General features: G+C 47.8%; 1 protein-coding gene across 1 annotated transcript in view; it reads left to right on the forward strand.

Moving 5' to 3' along the window:
• LOC140402256 (integrin alpha-X-like) overlaps positions 1 to 20384 on the forward strand; it is an 815908-nt gene that overhangs the window by 642396 nt on the left and 153128 nt on the right. Inside the window, exon 10 of the mRNA XM_072489886.1 lies at positions 140 to 216. Coding sequence (XP_072345987.1) covers positions 140 to 216 — 77 coding nt within the window. The remainder of the gene's footprint in view (positions 1 to 139; positions 217 to 20384) is intronic.

Here is a 20384-nt window from a genome sequence, read left to right on the forward strand (position 1 = left end):
GGTGCTGGAATTGGACGGCGTGGACAGGGCAGGAGATTTTCATGTGTTGGTGCTGACTGGATGGGCTGAAGGGCCTCTTCTGCTCTCTGTGATTCTGGGATTCCGAAAATAAACTCTCTCATTGTTTTGAATCCCACAGGAACTCCGGGAATGTTCAATATGACTTCATTCCAGCATGAAATGAGCCAGGAAGGATTCAGCGCCATCCTAACCTCGGTGAGTACACAGCTGATGCCATTAGGGGTACGTTCAGTGTAGTCGCTCCCACCCGGCCCACGGACAGACTGTGATTAATCTCCCCATGGGGCTAGTGGAATAACAACTTCGCCGCGAGTGGCTGGAGGCCCAGGGAGCCGGGCTTCTGAAATTGGACATCAAAGCGACCCGACAGGGACCTTCATGTTGGTTGTCCCAACATAGAATTTCACAGAATTTACAGTGTAGAAGGAGGCCATTCGGCCCATCGAGTCTGCACCGGCTCTTGGAAAGAGCACCCTACCCAAGCTCACCCCCTCACCCTATCCCCATAACCCAGTAACCCCACCCAACACTAAAGGCAATTTTGGACACTAAGGGCAATTTATCACGGCAAATCCACCTAACCTGCACATCTTTGGACTGTGGGAGGAAACCGGAGCACCCGGAGGAAACCCACGCACACACGGGGAGGACGTGCAGACTCCGCACAGACAGTGACCCAAGCCGGAATTGAACCTGGGACCCTGGAGCTGTGAAGCCACAGTGCTAACCACTGTGCTACCGTACTGCCCGTGATTGCCATGTGTAAATAATTCACTGTCATGGACAGACTTTATGTGATCTTAATTTAAATCGATGTTCTTCTTACCACTGGCTTCCTGCTCTTAAACTGGCGATGAGGAAAAAGGAAAATCTGTAGTCTACTGGATACCCCAGCTGTTGCGGAAGATTGCCTCGCAGTACCGTGTGGGAACGAGTTTCAAAATGCTGCTTTTCAGCAAACTGCAGGCCTTTGAGACAGGCCTGGCAGACTGGGTCAGTACGCAGAGCGCAAGAGGTACTTTTTCCAGGCCCAATGGTATCTTGGGAGAGAATTGACAAAAGGTAATCCTCCTGACACCCGACAGTTTTATAAAAAGCCTCATGTACTCGGAACTCTGGTTTCCATTTGATGAATTAGTAGCTCTGGTGTCTGATCATTGAGACCCAAGCCAGCCGTTATTATACAATGGTTCCCGTTCAGCGTGGCTGTTCGAACTCCGAGGAAACCAGTAACGGATTTCATCTCACGACTGCGATGGCTGACTGGTCATGGCGGGTTGGGGTCATCGCTATCCGAGATGCTGAGGGATCTGGCTACATGGCCACACACAGGAAACAGGCCATTGAGCTTATGCTGTCCTGCGGAAACGAGGTTGAGGAACTCCGAAGTTTCATGGACTATAATATCTACCGTTTTGCTGGATCTCTATACCAGACTCCAGCGACATTCCAGGGCAGGGCACCAAGCGACAGCCAAGGATCGATGCGGGCAGGTTGTTTCCACTGGCGGGTGAAAGCAGAACTAGGGGGCATAGCCTCAAAATACGGGGAAATAGATTTAGGACTGAGTTTAGGAGGAACTTCTTCACCCAAAGGGTTGTGAATCTATGGAATTCCTTGCCCAGTAGAGGCTCCTTCATGAAATGGATAAAGATAGATAGTTTTTTTGAAGAATAAAGGGATTAAGGGTCAATCTGCAGGTGAATGGACACCTCTGGGGGTGGAGGTGCGCACGGTGCTGTCGTATCCACCAATAGTCAGCAGATGGAGGTGCGCACGGTGCTGTCGTATCCACCAATAGTCAGCAGATGGAGGTGCGCACGGTGCTGTCGGATCCACCGTTAGTCAGCAGGTGGAGGTGCGCACGGTGCTGTCGGATCCACCGTTAGTCAGCAGGTGGAGGTGCGCACGGTGCTGTCGTATCCACCGTTAGTCAGCAGGTGGAGGTGCGCACGGTGCTGTCGTATCCACCAATAGTCAGCAGGTGGAGGTGCGCACGGTGCTGTCGTATCCACCAATAGTCAGCAGGTGGAGGTGCGCACGGTGCTGTCGTATCCACCAATAGTCAGCAGGTGGAGGTGCGCACGATGCTGTCGTATCCACCGCTAGTCAGCAGACCCTTCGCCGCCTCCACACAGGAATCCTGTCACTCACTCGGCCCATCACCAAGGCCACATTGGCGACAAACACAGGTGAACCACTCAGCATTGTATGAACCCCCGTGACCCCGGTAACCCACGGCAACTGATTGTCTAACTACCTTTGGCCATGGTGCAGGGGCCTGGTCATAACCTGCTGGGGTGTGACTGGCTACGAGTTGTCCTCTTAGATTGGCAATAGACTTTCTGAATGAGCACTGGAAGCCTCGGCGAGCAGCTTGGAAAATATCCAGGTGTATTCCAGGATCACTGGGAACAAACCAAAGCACCTGGACACAGAGACTCAGCCCAGATCCCTCAGGACACAGAGACTCAGCCCAGATCCCTCAGGACACAGAGACTCAGCCCAGATACCTCAGGACACAGATGTTAAGTAATGGGTTAAGAGACATTCCAATTAGTTGTCTCATTTATGTTAAGCATCCAATAATTGACACTGATATTGAACCGTGACGTCACAGCCTGCAGGTAAGTGATTGGCTAGTGACTGGTAAGTAGCTTTTCATTTCCCTGAGGTGTTATCATGTGGGGCGCAGTGGTTGCTGAGTGAGTGCTTGCTGAGAAGGGGAGTACATTTGTTTTACAACTTCCTGTTGGGAGTTTCCAGCTGAATCCGGTCGGAGTGAGGACAGAGTGACTGCTGGGTAAGTAGTAAAGATTTAAATTGTTTGCGCAGCCCCATAACAGCTGATTGCTGTTCTCGTGTGGGGCGCAGTGGTTGCTGGTTAAGTGTTTTATTTTTACCTGTATTTAAGTTGGGCAGTTTCTAAACGCTAGACACTACACTTGTAGTGTATCCCACCCTTCCACCTGCTTTAACCTAAGGGGTAGAGTGAATAACAGGTAAGCTCTTTCTTTCTTTTTCTTTTTTTATCTAGAGGGGATGGCAGGGAAGGCAGTGCAATGTTCCTCCTGCAGAATGTTTGAGGTGAGGGACACCTTCAGTGGCCCTGCTGATTTCACCTGTGGGAAGTGCACCCATATCCAGTTCGTCAGAAACCGCGTTAGGGAACTGGAGCTGGAGCTGGATGAACTTCGGATCATTCGGGAGTCAGAGGTGGTCATAGATAGAAGCTTCAGGGATGTAGTTACTCCGAAGAATCAAGCTAGATGGGTGACGGTGAGAGGGGCTGGGAGGAAGCAGTCAGTGCAGGGATCCCCTGTGGTCGTTCCCCTTAGTAACAAGTATACCGCTTTGGATACTGTTGAGGGGGACGACCTACCAGGGGTAAGCCACGGTGAACAGATCTCCAGCACTGAGTCCGTCCCTGTGGCTCAGAAGGGAAGGAGGGGGAGCAGGATAGCAATAGTTATTGGGGGCTCGATAGTTAGAGGGACAAATAGACGGTTCTGTGGCAGCGAAAGAGACTCACGGGTGGTATGTTGCCTCCCGGGTGCCAGGGTCCGTGACGTCTCGGACCGTGTTTTCAGAATCCTTAAGGGGGAGGGGGAGCAGTCACAAGTCGTGGTACACATCGGTACCAACGACATATGTAAGAGAAGGGACGGGGATTTAAAACAGGAATTTAGGGAGCCAAGGTGGAAGCTGAGAGCCGGGACAAACCATGTTGTCATCTCTGGTTCGTTGCCGGTGCCACGTGCTAGTGAGGTGAGGAACAGGGAGAGAGTGCAGATAAACACGTGGCTGCAGGGATGGTGTAGGAGGGAGGGTTTCAGGTACGTGGATAATTGGAGCACATTATGGGGAAGGTGGGACCTGTACAGACAGGACGGTTTGCACCTGAACCAGAGGGGCGCCAATATCCTCGGAGGGAAATTTGCTACGGTTCGTCGGGTGGGGGGGGGGGGGGGGTTTAAACTAATTTGTCAGGGGGCTGGGAAAACGAGCTGTACCCCAGAAGCCAGTGTCGAGAGTAGTGAGGTACTGAGGAGGGTATCAAGGTCGCAGGAGTGTACCGGCAGGCAGGAATGTGGGTTGAAGTGTGTCTACTTCAATGCAAGGAGCATCCGGAATAAGGTAGGTGAACTTGGAGCCTGGATTGGTACTTGGGACTACGATGTTGTGGCCATTACGGAGACATGGTTAGGACAGGGACAGGAATGGTTGTTGGAAGTTCCGGGGTTTAGATGTTTCAGTAAGAGTAGAGAAGGTGGTAAAAGAGGTGGAGGAGTAGCATTGTTAATCAAGGATAGTTTAACAGCTGCAGAAAGGCAGTTTGAAGGGGATCTGCCGACTGAGGTAATATGGGCCGAAGTTAGAAAAAGAAAAGGAGCGGTCAGGTTGTTAGGAGTTTTCTATAGGCCCCCAAATAGAAATAGAGATGTGGAGGAAGAAATTGCAAAACAGATTATGGATAGGTGTGGAGGTCTCAGGGTAGTTGTCATGGGTGACTTTAACTTTCCAAATATTCATTGGAACCTCTATAGGTCGAACAGTTCGGATGGGGCAGTTTTTGTACAGTGTGTGCAGGAGGGTTTCCTGACACAATATGTGAATAGGCCGACAAGAGGTGGAGCCACATTGGATTTGGTACTGGGTAATGAACCAGGCCAAGTGTTAGATTTATTTGTGAGAGAGCACTTTGGAGATAGTGATCACAATTCGGTGTCTTTCACTATTGCAATGGAGAGGGATAGGGCCATACGGCAGGGCAAGGTTTATAATTGGGGGAGGGGTAATTATGATGCGATTAGGCAAGAATTAGGGAGCATAAGATGGGAACAGAAACTGTCAGGGAAAGGCACAAATGAAAAGTGGAGCTTGTCCTTGATAGGCATGTCCCTGTCAGGCAGGGAGGAAATGGCCGTGTGAGGGAACCATGGTTCACAAAAGAGGTTGAATGTCTTGTCAAGAGGAAAAAGGAAGCGTATGTAAGGATGAGAAAACAAGGTTCAGTTGGGTCGCTTGAGGGTTACAAGGTAGCAAGGAATGAACTGACAAAAGGGCTTAGGAGAACGAGGAGGGGGCATGAGAAGTCTTTGGCGGGTCGGATCCAGGAAAACCCCAAGGCTTTTTACTCTTATGTGAGAAATAAAAGAATGACCAGGGTGAGGGTAGGGCCGGTCAAGGACAGTAGTGGGAACTTGTGCATGGAGTCAGAAGAGATAGGAGAGGCGTTGAATTAATACTTTTCTTCAGTGTTCACCAAGGAGAGGGGCCATGTTTTTGAGGATGAGAGTGTGATACAGGCAGGTAGGCTGGAGGAGGTAGATATTCTGAGGAAGGATGTATTAGCAATTTTGAAAAACCTGAGGGTCAACAAGTCCCCTGGGCCAGATGGGATATATCCAAGGATTCTTTGGGAGGCAAGGGATGAGATTGCAGAGCCTTTGGCTTTGATCTTTGGGTCCTAACTGTCCACGGGGATAGTCCCAGAGGACTGGAGAGTGGCAAATGTTGTTCCGCTGTTCAAGAAAGGGAATAGGAATGACCCTGGTAAATATAGGCCAGTTAGCCTTACTTAGGTGGTGGGTAAGTTAATGGAAAAGGTCCTGAAGGATAGGATTTATGACCATTTGGAAAGATGCAGCTTAATCCGGGATAGTCAACACGGATTTGTGAAGGGTAGGTCTTGCCTCACAAATCTGATTGAATTATTTGAGGAGGTAACTAAGTGTGTAGATGAAGGTAGAGCAGTTGATGTAGTATACATGGATTTTAGTAAGGCGTTTGATAAGGTTCCCCATGGTCGGCTCATGAAGAAAGTAAGGAGGTGTGGGATAGAGGGAAATTTGGCCAATTGGATAAGTAACTGGCTATCACATAGAAGACAGAGAGTGGTGGTGGATGGAAGATTTTCAGACTGGAGACCAGTTACCAGCGGTGTACCACAGGGATCAGTGCTGGGTCCTCTGCTATTTGTGATTTTTAGCAATGACTTGGAGGAGGGGGCTGAAGGGTGGGTCAGTAAATTTGCTGATGACACCAAGATTGGTGGAGTAGTGGATGAGGTGGAGGGCTGTTGTAGGCTGCAAAGAGACACTGATAGGATGCAGAGCTGGGCCGAGAAATGGCAGATGGAGTTTAACGCTGATAAGTGCGAGGTGATTCGTTTTGGTAGAAAAAATTTGAATGCGGATTACAGGGTCAATGGCAGGGTTCTGAGGAATGTGGAGGAACAGAGAGATCTTGGGGTTCATGTCCACAGATCTCTGAAGGTTGCCACTCAAGTGGATAGAGCCGTGAAGAAGGCTTATAGTGTGTTAGCGTTTATTAACGGGGGGATTGAGTTTAAGAGACGCGGGGTTATGCTGCAACTGTACAGGACCCTGGTGAGACCACATTTGGAGTATTGTGTGCAGTTCTGATCACCTCACTATAGGAAGGATGTGGAAGCATTGGAAAGGGTGCAAAGGAGATTTACCAGGATGCTGCCTGGTTTGCAGGATAGGTCTTATGAAGAAAGGTTGAGGGAGCTAGGGCTTTTCTCTTTGGAGCGGAGGAGGATGAGAGGTGACTTAATAGAGGTTTATAAGATGATGAGGGGGATAGATAGAGTGGATGTTCAGAGACTATTTCCTCAGGTGGATGTAGCTGTTACAAGGGGGCATAAGTATAAGGTTCAGGGTGGGAGATATAGGAGGGATGTCCGAGGTAGGTTCTTCGAGGTAGGGCCTCTGAAAAGTTCCAGAGATTTAGAGGAAAGGATTGCAAAGATGATTCTGGATAGGAGCGAAAGCAACAGGGTAGTTGTTATGGGGGACTTTAACTTTCCAAATATTGACTGGAAACGCTATAGTTTGAGTTATTTAGATGGGTCTGTTTTTGTCCAATGTGTGCAGGAGGGTTTCCTGACACAATATGTAGATAGGCCAATGAGAGACGAGGCCATATTGAATTTGGTACCAGGACAGGTGTTAGATTTGGAGGTAGTGACCACAATTCGATTACGTTTACTTTAGTGATGGCAAGGGATAGGTATATACCGCAGAGCAAGAGTTATATCTGGGGGAAAGGCAATAATGATGCGATAAGGCAAGACTTAGGATACATCGGATGGAGAGGAAAACTGCAGGGGATGGGCACAGTGGAAATGTGGAGCTTGTTCAAGGAACAGCTACTGCGTGTCCTTGATAAGTATGTACCTGTCAGGCAGGGAGGAAGTGGTCGAGCAAGGGAACCGTGGTTTACTAAAGCAGTCGAAACACTTGTCAAGAGGAAGAAGGAGGCTTATGTAAAGATGAGACATGAAGGTTCAGTTAGGGCGCTCGAGAGTTACAGGTTAGCCAGGAAGGACCTAAAGAGAGAGCTAAGAAGAGCCAGGAGGGGACATGAGAAGTCTTTGGCAGGTAGGATCAAGGATAACCCGAAAGCTTTCTATAGATATGTCAGGAATAAAAGAATGACTAGGGTAAGAGTAGGGCCAGTCAAGGACAGTAGTGGGAAGTTGTGCGTGGAGTCCGAGGAGATAGGAGAGGTGCTAAATGAATATTTCTCGTCAGTATTCACACAGTAAAAAGATAATGTTGTCGAGGAGAATACTGAGATTCAGGCTACTAGACTAGAAGGGCTTGAGGTTCATAAGGAGGAGGTGTTAGCAATTCTGGAAAGTGTGAAAATAGATAAGTCCCCTGGGCCAGATGGGATTTATCCTAGGATTCTCTGGGAAGCTAGGGAGGAGATTGCTGAGCCTTTGGCTTTGATCTTTAAGTTATCTTTGTCTACAGGAATAGTGCCAGAAGACTGGAGGATAGCAAATGTTGTCCCCTTGTTCAAGAAGGCGAGTAGAGACAACCCAGGTAACTATAGACCAGTGAGCCTTACTTCTGTTGTGGGCAACATTTTGGAAAGGTTTATAGGATGTATAATCATCTGGAAAGGAATAACTTGATTAGAGATAGTCAACACGGTTTTGTGAAGGGTAGGTCATGCCTCACAAACCTTATTGAGTTCTTTGAGAAGGTGACCAAACAGGTGGATGAGGGTAAAGCAGTTGATGTGGTGTATATGGATTTCAGTAAAGCGTTTGATAAGGTTCCCCACGGTAGACTACTACAGAAAATACGGAGGCATGGGATTCAGGGTGATTTAGCAGTTTGGATCAGAAATTGGCTAGCTGGATGAAGACAAAGGGTGGTGGTTGATGGGAAATGTTCAGACTGGAGTCCAGTTAGTAGTGGTGTACCACAAGGATCTGATTTGGGGCCACTGCTGTTTGTCATTTTTATAAATGACCTGGAGGAGGGCGTAGAAGGATGGGTGAGTAAATTTACAGATGACACTAAAGTCGGTGGAGTTGCGGACAGTGCGGAAGGATGTTACAAGTTACAGAGGGACATAGATAAGCTGCAGCACTGGGCTGAGAGGTGGCAAATGGAGTTTCATGCAGAAAAGTGTGAGGTGATTCATTTTGGAAGGAATAACAAGAAGACAGAGTACTGGGCTAATGGTAAGATTCTTGGCAGTGTGGATGAGCCGAGAGATCTCGGTGTCCATGTACATAGATCCCTGAAAGTTGCCACCAAGGTTGAGAGGGTTGTTAAGAAGGCGTACGGTGTGTTAGCTTTTATTGGTAGAGGGATTGAGTTTCGGAGCCATGATGTCATGTTGCAGCTGTACAAAACTCTGGTGCGGCCGCATTTGGAGTATTGCGTGCAATTCTGGTCGCCGCATTATAGGAAAGATGTGGAAGCATTGGAAAGGGTGCAGAGGAGTTTTACCAGAATGTTGCCTGGTATGGAGGGAAGATCTCATGAGGAAAGGCTGAGGGACTTGAGGCTGTTTTCGTTAGAGAGAAGAAGGTTAAGAGGTGACTTAATTGAGGGATACAAGATGATCCGAGGATTGGATAGGGTGAGAGCCTTTTTCCTCGGATGGTGATGTCTAGCATGAGGGGACATAGCTTTAAATTGAGGGGAGGTAGATAAAGGACAGATGTCAGAGGTAGGTTCTTTACTCAGAGAGTAGTAAGGGCGTGGAATGCCCTGCCTGCAACAGTAGTGGACTCGCCAACACTAAGGGTATTCAAATGGTCATTGGATAGACATATGGACGATAAGGGAATAGTGTAGATGGGCTTTAGAGTGGTTTCACAGGTCGGCGCAACATCGAGGGCCGAAGTGCCTGTACTGCGTTGGAATGTTCTATGTTCTATGTTTTACTCAGAGCGTGGTTAGAGTGTGGAATGGACTGCCTGCTGTGATAGTGGAGTCGGACACTTTAGGAACTTTCAAGCGGTTATTGGATAGGCACATGGAGCACACCAGAATGACAGGAGTGGGATAGCTTGATCTTGGTTTCGGACAATACTCGGCACAACATCTAGGGTCGAAGGGCCTGTTCTGTGCTGTACTGTTCTATGTTCTATGTTCTATGCTCAGTGAGAGCGAGTTCCACATTATCCCCACTCCCAGTGGGAGCGAGTCCGACATTCTCCCCACTCCCAGTGAGAGCGAGTTCCACATTCTCCCCACGCTCAGTGGGAGCGAGTCCCACATTCTCCCCACTCCCAGTGGCAGCGAGTCCCACATTCTCCCCACTCCCAGTGGGAGCGAATCCCACATTCTCCCCATTCCCAGTGGCAGCGAGTCCCACATTCTCCCCACTCCTCATGGGAGCATGTCCCACATTCTCCCCACTCCTGTGGGAGCGAGTCCCACATACGCCCCACTGCTCATGGGAGCATGTCCCACATTCCCCCCCACTTCTGTGAGAGGGAGTTCCACATTCCCCCACTCCTGTGCGAGCGAGTTTCACATTCCCCCACTCCTGTGCGAGCGAGTTCCACATTCCCTCACTCCTGTGGGAGCAAGTTCCACAATGTCATGTGAGAGTACCTTTAAGAAATGGGTGTTTATAAATGGGTGTGTATATACATATCTGTAGTGAGAGTACCTTTAAGACATGGGTGTTTTCTACTGCAGTGATGTCAGAGAGTGGGTGGAGCTGGGCTGTCTGTCGGCTTTTTACTTTCATTTTAGGCTGATTGCTGCAGGGTGTGGTGTACTGTTGATCTCTCTGCCATGAAAAGACTGTCTCTGATCATTTGGTGAATTCAGAATTATAAATGTTTTCAGTAGTGAATGTAAACCTGATGTGCTTCTGTTAAACGGTGTTTCTTTTTGTCTTCTGGATGTTGTTTGGGAAGTTATTAAGGATTACTTAGTGTTGTATTCTTTGTTAACTTTAGTTCATAGAATAAACATTGTTTTGTTTTTTAAAATATTTTATTTTTTCTGCTGTTCCTGTAGAGTGGGCCATGTGCTCCTGTTCTGGGCGAGGTGTTTTCAGAACCCCAAAATGTATCATGGAGTTCAACCAACCTCTCCTTTTAATGTATTTGTTGCTTTTCCGAGCACACGGCTTGTTCCCTAGGGGTGGGATTACAATAATGGACACGCGGGTTTTTAAACACAGAACAATTTTCATTCCATGAACTCAACTTAACATCTGAAATAAACATTGGATCTCTTAAGGTGTTACCCTTACTTCAAAGATAACGCTGAAAATATTGCAACAGTAAATAATTCCTCAAAATGTTCCTTCAAACTTCCAAGAGACTTAACACCTTTAAACAGAATCACATCAGGTTAAAGGCTTCACTATTATGAGTTTAAATCACCCAAATGATCCAGAGATAGTCTTTCATGGCAGAGATCCAGCTCACTGCAAACACAGACACTCTCAAGCTCCTTCAAACTGCAAAACTAAACTGCAAAATGGCTGATCTACAGCCCAGCTCCACCCACTCTCTGACATCACTGTTTTCTTAAAGGTACATTGCTTAAACATCCATGTCTTAAAGCTACTCTCACATGACACTCCCCATACCACAATCTATTAAAAGTTGTGGTCAGGTGAACTCCATGATACACGTTGGGGTTCTCTAAACCCTGGCCCATAACAATTTAGGGGCTCCAGGGGGATACAAGTCTATCCATTGGATTGGCTTAGTGAACTCAAAGACAGTGAGGGGTGAGCATGAATCAGTAATATGTGGAATTCAGGGTGAGAGGAGTAGTGTTCCATTATATAAGGGAAGGTTGGAAAGTCCAGTGAAGAGTGGTGAAGTGGCAGTAGGAGTAATAGATAAACTATCTTGTCCAGGAATACAGTTTATCCTGGGTAATGATATAGCTGGATCGCAGGTGGGAGTGATGCCTACAGTGGTTGATAAGCCAGTGGAAAATCAGACAACTGAAGTGTTGAAGGAGGAATAACCTTGGAATTTTTCGGATTGTGTGGTAACAAGGTCGCAATGTCACAGGTTAAGACGAGGAGAAATCAAAGAGTGAAGGTGAAGTTAAAGTGCAATTATCAGAAACAATTTTTAATCAGATGGTTAAAAACGAACAAAAACAGGTGGAGGATGAGGCAGATTGTCAATGTGCACAATGCTCCCAGTGTGGTCTAACCGAGGGATATGGAGACTGGAACTGTGCACAGTGCTCCCAGTGTGGTCTAACTGAGGGATATGGAGACTGGAACTGTGCACAGTGCTCCCAGTGTGGTCTAACCGAGGGATAAGGAGACCGGAACTGTGCACAGTGCTCCCAGTGTGGTCTAACTGAGGGGTATGGAGACTGGAACTGTGCACAGTGCTCCCAGTGTGGTCTAACTGAGGGATATGGAGACTGGAACTGTGCACAGTGCTCCCAGTGTGGGTCTAACCGAGGGATATGGAGACTGGAACTGTGCACAGTGCTCCCAGTGTGGTCTAACTGAGGGATATGGAGACCGGAACTGTGCACAGTGCTCCCAGTGTGGTCTAACCGAGGGATATGGAGACTGGAACTGTGCACAGTGCTCCCAGTGTGGTCTAACCGAGGGATATGGAGACTGGAACTGTGCACAGTGCTCCCAGTGTGGTCTAACCGAGGGATATGGAGACTGGAACTGTGCACAGTGCTCCCAGTGTGGTCTAACCGAGGGATAAGGAGACCGGAACTGTGCACAGTGCTCCCAGTGTGGTCTAACTGAGGGGTATGGAGACTGGAACTGTGCACAGTGCTCCCAGTGTGGTCTAACCGAGGGATATGGAGACCGGAACTGTGCACAGTGCTCCCAGTGTGGTCTAACTGAGGGATATGGAGACTGGAACTGTGCACAGTGCTCCCAGTGTGGTCTAACCGAGGGATATGGAGACCGGAACTGTGCACAGTGCTCCCAGTGTGGTCTAACTGAGGGATATGGAGACTGGAACTGTGCACCCAGTGTGGTCTAACTGAGGGGAATGGAGACTGGAACTGTGCACAGTGCTCCCAGTGTGATCTAACCGAGGGATATGGAGACCGGAACTGTGCACAGTGCTCCCAGTGTGGTCTAACTGAGGGATATGGAGACTGGAACTGTGCACCCAGTGTGGTCTAACCGAGGGGAATGGAGACTGGAACTGTGCACAGTGCTCCCAGTGTGGATCTAACCGAGTGATATGGAGACCGGAACTGTGCACAGTGCTCCCAGTGTGGTCTAACTGAGGGATATGAGGACAGGAACTGTGCGCTGTGCTCCCAATGTTGTCTAACCGAGGGATATGGAGACTGGAACTGTGCACAGTGCTCCCACTGTGGTTTAACCGAGGGATATGGAGACAGGAACTGTGCGCAGTGCTCATAGTGTGGGTCTAACCGAGAGATATGGAAACTGGAACTGTGCACAGTGCTCCCAGTGTGGATCTAACTGAGGGATATGGAGACTGGAACTGTGCACAGTGCTCCCAGTGAGGGTCTAACCGAGGGATATGGAGACAGGAACTGTGCGCAGTGCTCCCAGTATGGTCTAACTGAGGGATATGGAGACTGCAACTGTGCTCAGTTCTCCCAGTGTGGTCCAACTGAGGGATATGGAGACTGGAACTGTGCACAGTGCTCCCAGTGTGGTCTAACTGAAGGATATGGAGACAGGAACTGTGCACAGTGCTCCCAGTGTGGTTTAACTGAGGGATATAGAGACAGAAACTGTGCACAGAGCTCCCAATGTGGTCTAACTGAGCGTTATGGAGACAGGAACTGTGCACAGTGCTCCCAGTCTGGTCTAACCGAGGTGTGTAGAGACTGGAACATGCACAGTGGTCCAAGTGTGCGTCTAACTGAGGTATATCGAGACTGGAACTGTGAACAGTGCTCCCAGTGTGGTTTAACTAAGGGATATAAATATCTTTCACATGGTGATTTTCAATTCAGTAAGGAATCTCTTTGCACGGTTGACTTTGTTAAATGTTTGCATAATCTAGTTGGATTGGATTCAATTTGTTTTTACCGAGGTACAGTGAAAAGTATTTTTCTGCGAGCAGCTCAACAGATCATTAAGTACATGGAAAGAAAAGGGAATAAAAGAAAATACATAATAGGGCAACACAACATATACAATGTAACTACATAAGCACTGGCATCGGATGAAGCATACAGGGTGTAGTGTTAATCAGGTCAGTCCATAAGAGGGTCATTTAGGAGTCTGGTGATAGTGGGGAATAAGCTGTTTTTGAGTCTGTTCGTGCATGTTCTCAGACTTCTGTATCTCCTTACCGATGGAAGAAGTTGGAAGAGTGAGTAAGCCTGGTGGGAGGGGTCTTTGATTATACTGCCCGCTTTCCCCAGGCAGCGGGAGGTGTAGATGGAGTCAATGGATGGGAGGCAGGCTCGTGTGATGGACTGGGCGGTGTTCACGACTCTCTGAAGTTTCTTGCGGTCCTGGGCCGAGCAGTTGCCATACCAGGCTGTGATGCAGCCCGATAGGATGCTTTCTGTGGTGATAGCCATAGGTGGTAGCTGGAACCATCCAGGAAATTGCACCATTGGGAGGTATTAGTGATGTCCTAGAACATAGAACCTTTGTCCTAGATTAAGAACAAATTAATCTACAACCCATCATTCTAATCCATGTACCGATCCAATAGCCACTTGAAGGTCCTTAATGTTTCCGACTCAACTACTTCCACAGGCAGTGCGTTCCATGCCCCCACTACTCTCTGGGTAAAGAACCTACCTCTGATATCCCTCCTATATCTTCCACCTTTCACCTTAAATTTATGTCCCCTTGTAATGGTTTGTTCCACCCGGGGAAAAAGTCTCTGACTGTCTACTCTATCTATTCCCCTGATCATCTTATAAACCTCTATCAAGTCTCCCCTCATCCTTCCTAAAATGAGGCGACCAGAACTGCACACAGTACTCCAAATGTGGCCTTACCAAAGTTTTGTACAGCTGCATCATCACCTCACGGCTCTTAAATTCAATCCCTCTGTTAATGAACGCGAGCACACCATAGGCCTTCTTCACAGCTCTATCCACTTGAGTGGCAACTTTCAAAGATCTATGAACATTGACCCCAAGATCTCTGCTCCTCCACATTGCCAAGAACTCTACCGTTAACCCTGTATTCCGCATTCATATTTGTCCTTCCAAAGTGGACAACCTTACACTTTTCAGGGTTAAACTCCATCTGCCACTTCTCAGCCCAGCTCTGCATCCTATCTATGTCTCTTTGCAGCTGACAACAGCCCTCCTTACTATCCACAACTCCACCAATCTTCGTATCGTCTGCAAATTTACTGACCCACCCTTCAACTCCCTCATCCAAGTCATTGATGAAAATCACAAACAGCAGAGGACAAAGAACAAAGAAATGTACAGCCCGAGAACAGGCCCTTCGGCCCTCCAAGCCAGTGCCGACCATGCTGCCCGACTAAACTACAATCTTCTACACTTCCTGGGTCCGTATCCCTCTATTCCCATCCTATTCATGTATTTGACAAGATGCCCCTTAAATGTCACTATCGTCCCTGCTTCCACCACGTCCTCCGGCAGCGAGTTCCAGGCACCCACTACCCTCTGTTTAAAAAAACTTGCCTTGTACATCTACTATAAACCTTGCCCCTCACACCTTAAACCTATGCCCCTTAGTAATTGACCCCTTTACCCTGGGGAAAAGCCTCTGACTATCCACTCTGTCTATGCCCCTCATAACTTTGTAGACCTCTATCAGGTCACCCCTCAACCTCCGTCGTTCCAGTGAGAACAAACCGAGTTTATTCAACCGCTCCTCATAGCTAATGCCCTCCATACCAGGCAACATTCTGGTAAATCTCTTCTGCACCCTCTCTAAAGCCGCCACATCCTTCTGGTAGCGTGGCGACCAGAATTGAACACTATACTCCAAGTGTGGCCTAACTAAGGTTCTATACAGCTGCAACATGACTTGCCAATTCTTATACTCAACGCCCCGGCCAATGAAGGCAAGCATGCCGTATGCCTTCTTGACTACCTTCTCCACCTGTGTTGCCCCTTTCAATGACCTGTGGACCTGTGCTCCTAGATCTCTCTGACTTTCAATACTCTTGAGGGTTCGACCATTCACTTTATATTCCCTACCTGCATTAGACCTTCCAAAATGCATTACCTCACATTTGTCCAGATTAAATTCCATCTGCCATCTCTCCGCCCAAGTATCCAAACGATCTAAATCCTGCTGTATACTCTGACAGTCCTCATCGCTATTCACAATTCCACCAACCTTTGTGTCGGCTGCAAACTTACGAATCAGACCAGTTACATTTTCCTCCAAATCATTTATATATACTACAAACAGCAAAGGTCCCAGCATTGATCCCTGTGGAACACCACTGGTCACAGCCCTCCAATTCGAAAAGCATCCTTCCATTGCTACTCTCTGCGTTCTATGACCTAGCCAGTTCTGTATCCATCTTGCCAGCTCACCCCTGATCTCGTGTGACTTCATCTTTTGTACCAGTCCACCATGAGGGACCCTGTCAAAGGCCTTACTGAAGTCCATATAGACAACATCTACCGCCCTACCTGCATCAAGCATCTTTGTGGCCTCTTCGAAAAACTCTATCAAGTTAGTGAGACACGACCTCCCCTTCACAAAACCATGCTGCCTCTCACAAATACGTCCATTTGTTTCCAAATGGGAGTAGATCCTGTCGCGAAGAAGTCTCTCCAGTAATTTCCCTACCACTGAAGTAAGGCTCACCGGCCTGTAGTTCCCGGGATTATCCTTGCTACCCTTCTTAAACAGAGGAACAACATTGGCTATTCTCCAGTCCTCCGGGACATCACCTGAAGACAGTGAGGATCCAATGATTTCTGTCAAGGCCTCAGCAATTTCCTCTCCAGCCTCCTTCAGTATTCTGGGGTAGATCCCTTCAGGCCCTGGGGACCTATCTACCTTAATATTTTTCAAGACACCCAACACCTCGTCTTTTTGGATCTCAATGTGACCCAGGATATCGACACACCCTTCTCCAGACTCAACATTCACCAATTCCTTCACTTTGGTGAATACTGATGCAAAGTATTCATTTAGTACCTCGCCCATTTCCTCTGGCTCCACACATAGATTCCCTTGCCTTTCCTTCAGTGGGCCAACCCTTTCTCTGGCCACCCTCTTGCTTTTTATGTACGTGTAAAAAGCCTTGGGATTTTCCTTAACCCTAAGTCATTTGCCAATGACTTTTCATGACTCCTTCTAGCCCTTCTGACTCCTTGCTTAAGTTCCTTCCTCCTTGCCTTATATTCCACACAGGCTGCATCTGTTTCCAGCCTTCTAGCCCTGACAAATGCCTCCTTTTTCTTTTTGACGAGGCCTACAATATCTCTCGATATCCAAGGTTCCTGAAATTTACCGTATTTATCCTTCTTCCTCACAGGAACATGCCGGTCCTGAATTCCTTTCAACTGACACTTGAAAGCCTCCCGCATGTCAGATGTTGATTTACCCTCAAACATCCGCCCCCAATCTAAGTTCTTCAGTTCCCGCCTATTATTGTTATAATTAGCCTGCCCCCAATTTAGCACATTCATCCTAGGACCACTCTTATCCTTGTCCACCAGCACTTTAAAACTTACTGAATTGTGGTCACTGTTCCCGAAATGCTCCCCTACAGAAACTTCTACCACCTGGCCGGGCTCATTCCCCAATACCAGGTCCAGTTCAGCCCCTTCCCGACTTGGACTGTCTACATGTTGTTTTAAGATGCCCTCCTGGATGCTCCTTACAAACTCTGCCCCGTCTAATCCCCTGGCACTAAGTGAGTCCCAGTCAATATTGGGGAAGTTGAAGTCTCCCGTCACAACAACCCTGTTGCTTTTACTCTTTTCCAAAATCTGTCTGGCTATCTGCTCCTCTATCTCCTGCTGTCTGTTGGGAGGCCTGCAGTAAACCCCCAACATTGTGACTGCACCCTTCTTATTCCCGATCTCTACCCATATAGCCTCGCTGCCCTCTGAGGTGTCCTCTCGCAGTACAGCTGTGATATTCTCCCTAACCAGTAGCGCAACTCCGCCTCCCCTTTTACATCCCCCTCTATCCCGCCTGAAACATCTAAATCCTGGAACGTTTAGCTGCCAATCATGTTGTTCCCTCAACCAGGTCTCTGGAATGGCAACAACATCATAGTTCCAAGTACTAATCCAAGCTCTAAATTCATCTGCCTTACCCGTAATACATCTTGCATTAAAACATATGCACTTCAGGCCACCAGACCGCTGTGTTCAGCAACGTCTCCCTGTCTGCTCTTCCTCAGAGCCATACTGGCCCTATTCCCCAGTCCTCCCTCGATGCTTTCACCTTCTGACCTATTGCTCAGGTGCCCACCCCCCTGCCATACTAGTTTAAACCCTCTCCTGTGACACTAGCAGGACCTAGGACTGATCCCTGTGGTACGGCACTGGTAACTGGGCTCCAGGCTGAATATTTGCCAATTTAAAGCTATGTCCCCTCATGTTAGAAATCACCATCCGAGGAAAAATGCTCTCACTGTCCACCCTATCTAATCCTCTGATGATCTTGTATGCCTCAATTAAGTCACCTCTTAACCTTCTTCTCTCTAACGAAAACAGCCTCTGCACCCTTTCCAATGCTACTGTCCTTGATCGGACCTACCCTCGCTCTAGTCATTCTCATATTTCTCACATATGTGTAAAAGGCCTTGGGGTTTTCCTTGATCCTACACGCCAAAGATTTTTCATGCCCTCTCTTAGCTCTCCTAATCCCTTTCTTCAGTTCCGTCCTGGCTATCTTGTATCCCTCCAATGCCCTGTCTGAACCTTGTTTCCTCAGCCTCCTTAAGTCTCCTTCTTAGTTGCCACCCAGGTTGAGAGGGTTGTTAAGAAGGCGTACGGTGTGTTAGCTTTTATTGGTAGAGGGATTCAGTTTCGGAGTCATGAGGTCATGTTGCAGCTGTACAAAACTCTCGTGCGGCCGCATTTGGAGTATTGCGTGCAATTCTGGTCGCCGCATTATAGGAAGGATGTGGAAGCATTGGAAAGGGTGCAGAGGAGATTTACCAGGATGTTGCCTGGTATGGAGGGAAAATCTTATGAGGAAAGGCTGAGGGACTTGAGGCTGTTTCGTTAGAGAGAAGAAGGTTAAGAGGTAACTTAATTGAGGCATACATTACTAACCTCTCTCTTATTTTATGTAGTTACATTGTATATGTTGTGCTGCCCTATCGGGCAGCACGGTAGCATTGTGGATAGCACAATTGCTTTACCGCTCCAGGGTCCCAGGTTTGATTCTGGCTTGGGTCACTGTCTGTGCGGAGTCTGCACATCCTCCCCGTGTGTGCGTGGGTTTCCTCCGGGTGCTCCGGTTTCCTCCCACAGTCCAAAGATGTGCAGGTTAGGTAGGTTGGCCATGATAAATTGCCCTTAGTGTCCAAAATTGGCCTTAGTGTTGGGTTACTGGGTTATGGGGATAGGGTGGGTGAGTGGCCTTGGGTAAGGTGCTCTTTCCAAGAGCTGGTGCAGACAAGATGGGCTGAATGGCCTCCTTCTGCACTGTAGATTCTATGATCCTATGATTCTATTATGTATTTTCTTTTATTCCCTTTTCTTCTCATGTACTTAATGATCTGTTGAGCTGCTCGCATAAAAATACTTTTCACTGTACGCGTGACAATAAACAAATCCAATCCAATACAATCCAATACAAGATGATCAGAGGACTGGATAGGGTGGATAGTGAGAGCCTTTTTCCTCGGATGGTGATGTCTAGCACGAGGGGACATAGTTTTAAATTGAGGGGAGATAGATATAGGACAGATGTCAGAGGTAGGTTCTTTACTCAGAGAGTAGTAAGGGCATGGAATGCCCTGCCTGCAACAGTAGTGGACTCGCCAACACGAATGGCATTCAAATGGTCATTGGATAGACATATGGACGATAAGGGAATAGTGTAGATGGGCTTTAGAGTGGTTTCACAGGTCGGCGCAACATCGAGGGCCGAAGGGCCTGTACTGCACTGTAATGTTCTATGTTCAATGTTCTTCCTCTTAACAAGACATTCAACCTCTCTTGTCAACCATGGTTCCCTCACTCGCCCATCTCTTCCCTGCCTGACAGGGACATATATATCAAGGACACGTAGTATCTGTTCCTTGAACAAGTTCCACATTTCACTTGTGTCCTTCCCTGACCACCTATGTTCCCAACTTATGCACTTCAATTCTTGTCTGACAAGATCGTATTTACCCTTCCCGCAATTGTAAACCTTGCCCTGTTGCATGTACCTATCCCTCTCCATTACTAAAGTGAAAGTCACAGAATTGTGGTCACTATCTCCAAAATGCTCCCCCACTAACAAATCTATCACTTGCCCTGGTTCATTACCAGTACCAAATCCAATATGGCCTCCCCTGTGGTCGGACAATCTACATACTGTGTTAGAAAAGCTTCCTGGACACACTGTACAAACACCACCCCATCCAAACTATTTGATCTAAAGAGTTTCCACTCAATATTTGGGAAGTTGAAATCACCCATGACTACTACCCTGTGACTTCTGCACCTTTCCAAAATCTGTTTCCCAATCTGTTCCTCCACATCTCTGCTACTATTGGGGGGCCTATAGAAAACTCCCAATAAGGTTACTGCTCCTTTCCTATTTCTGACTTCAACCCATACTACCTCAGTCGGCTGATACTCCTCGAACTGCCTTTCTGCAGCTGTTATACTATCTCTAATTAACAATGCTACCCTCCCACCTCTTTTACCACCCTCCCTAATCTTATTGAAACATCTATAACCAGGAACCTCCAACAACCATTTGTGCCCCTCTTCTATCCAGGTTTCCGTGATGGCTACTACATCGTATACGCAAGTACCGATCCATGCCTTAAGTTCACCCACCTTATTCCTGATGCTTCTTGCGTTGAAGTATACGCACTTCAACCCATCTCCGTGCCTGCAAATACTCTCCTTTGTCAGTGTTCCCTTCCCCACTGCCTCACTACATGCTTTGGCGTCCTGAATATCGGCTACCTTAGTTGCTGGACTACAAATCCG

The sequence above is a fragment of the Scyliorhinus torazame genome, chromosome 25 (genome assembly GCF_047496885.1).
Source record: "Scyliorhinus torazame isolate Kashiwa2021f chromosome 25, sScyTor2.1, whole genome shotgun sequence".
Lineage (NCBI taxonomy): Eukaryota > Metazoa > Chordata > Chondrichthyes > Carcharhiniformes > Scyliorhinidae > Scyliorhinus > Scyliorhinus torazame.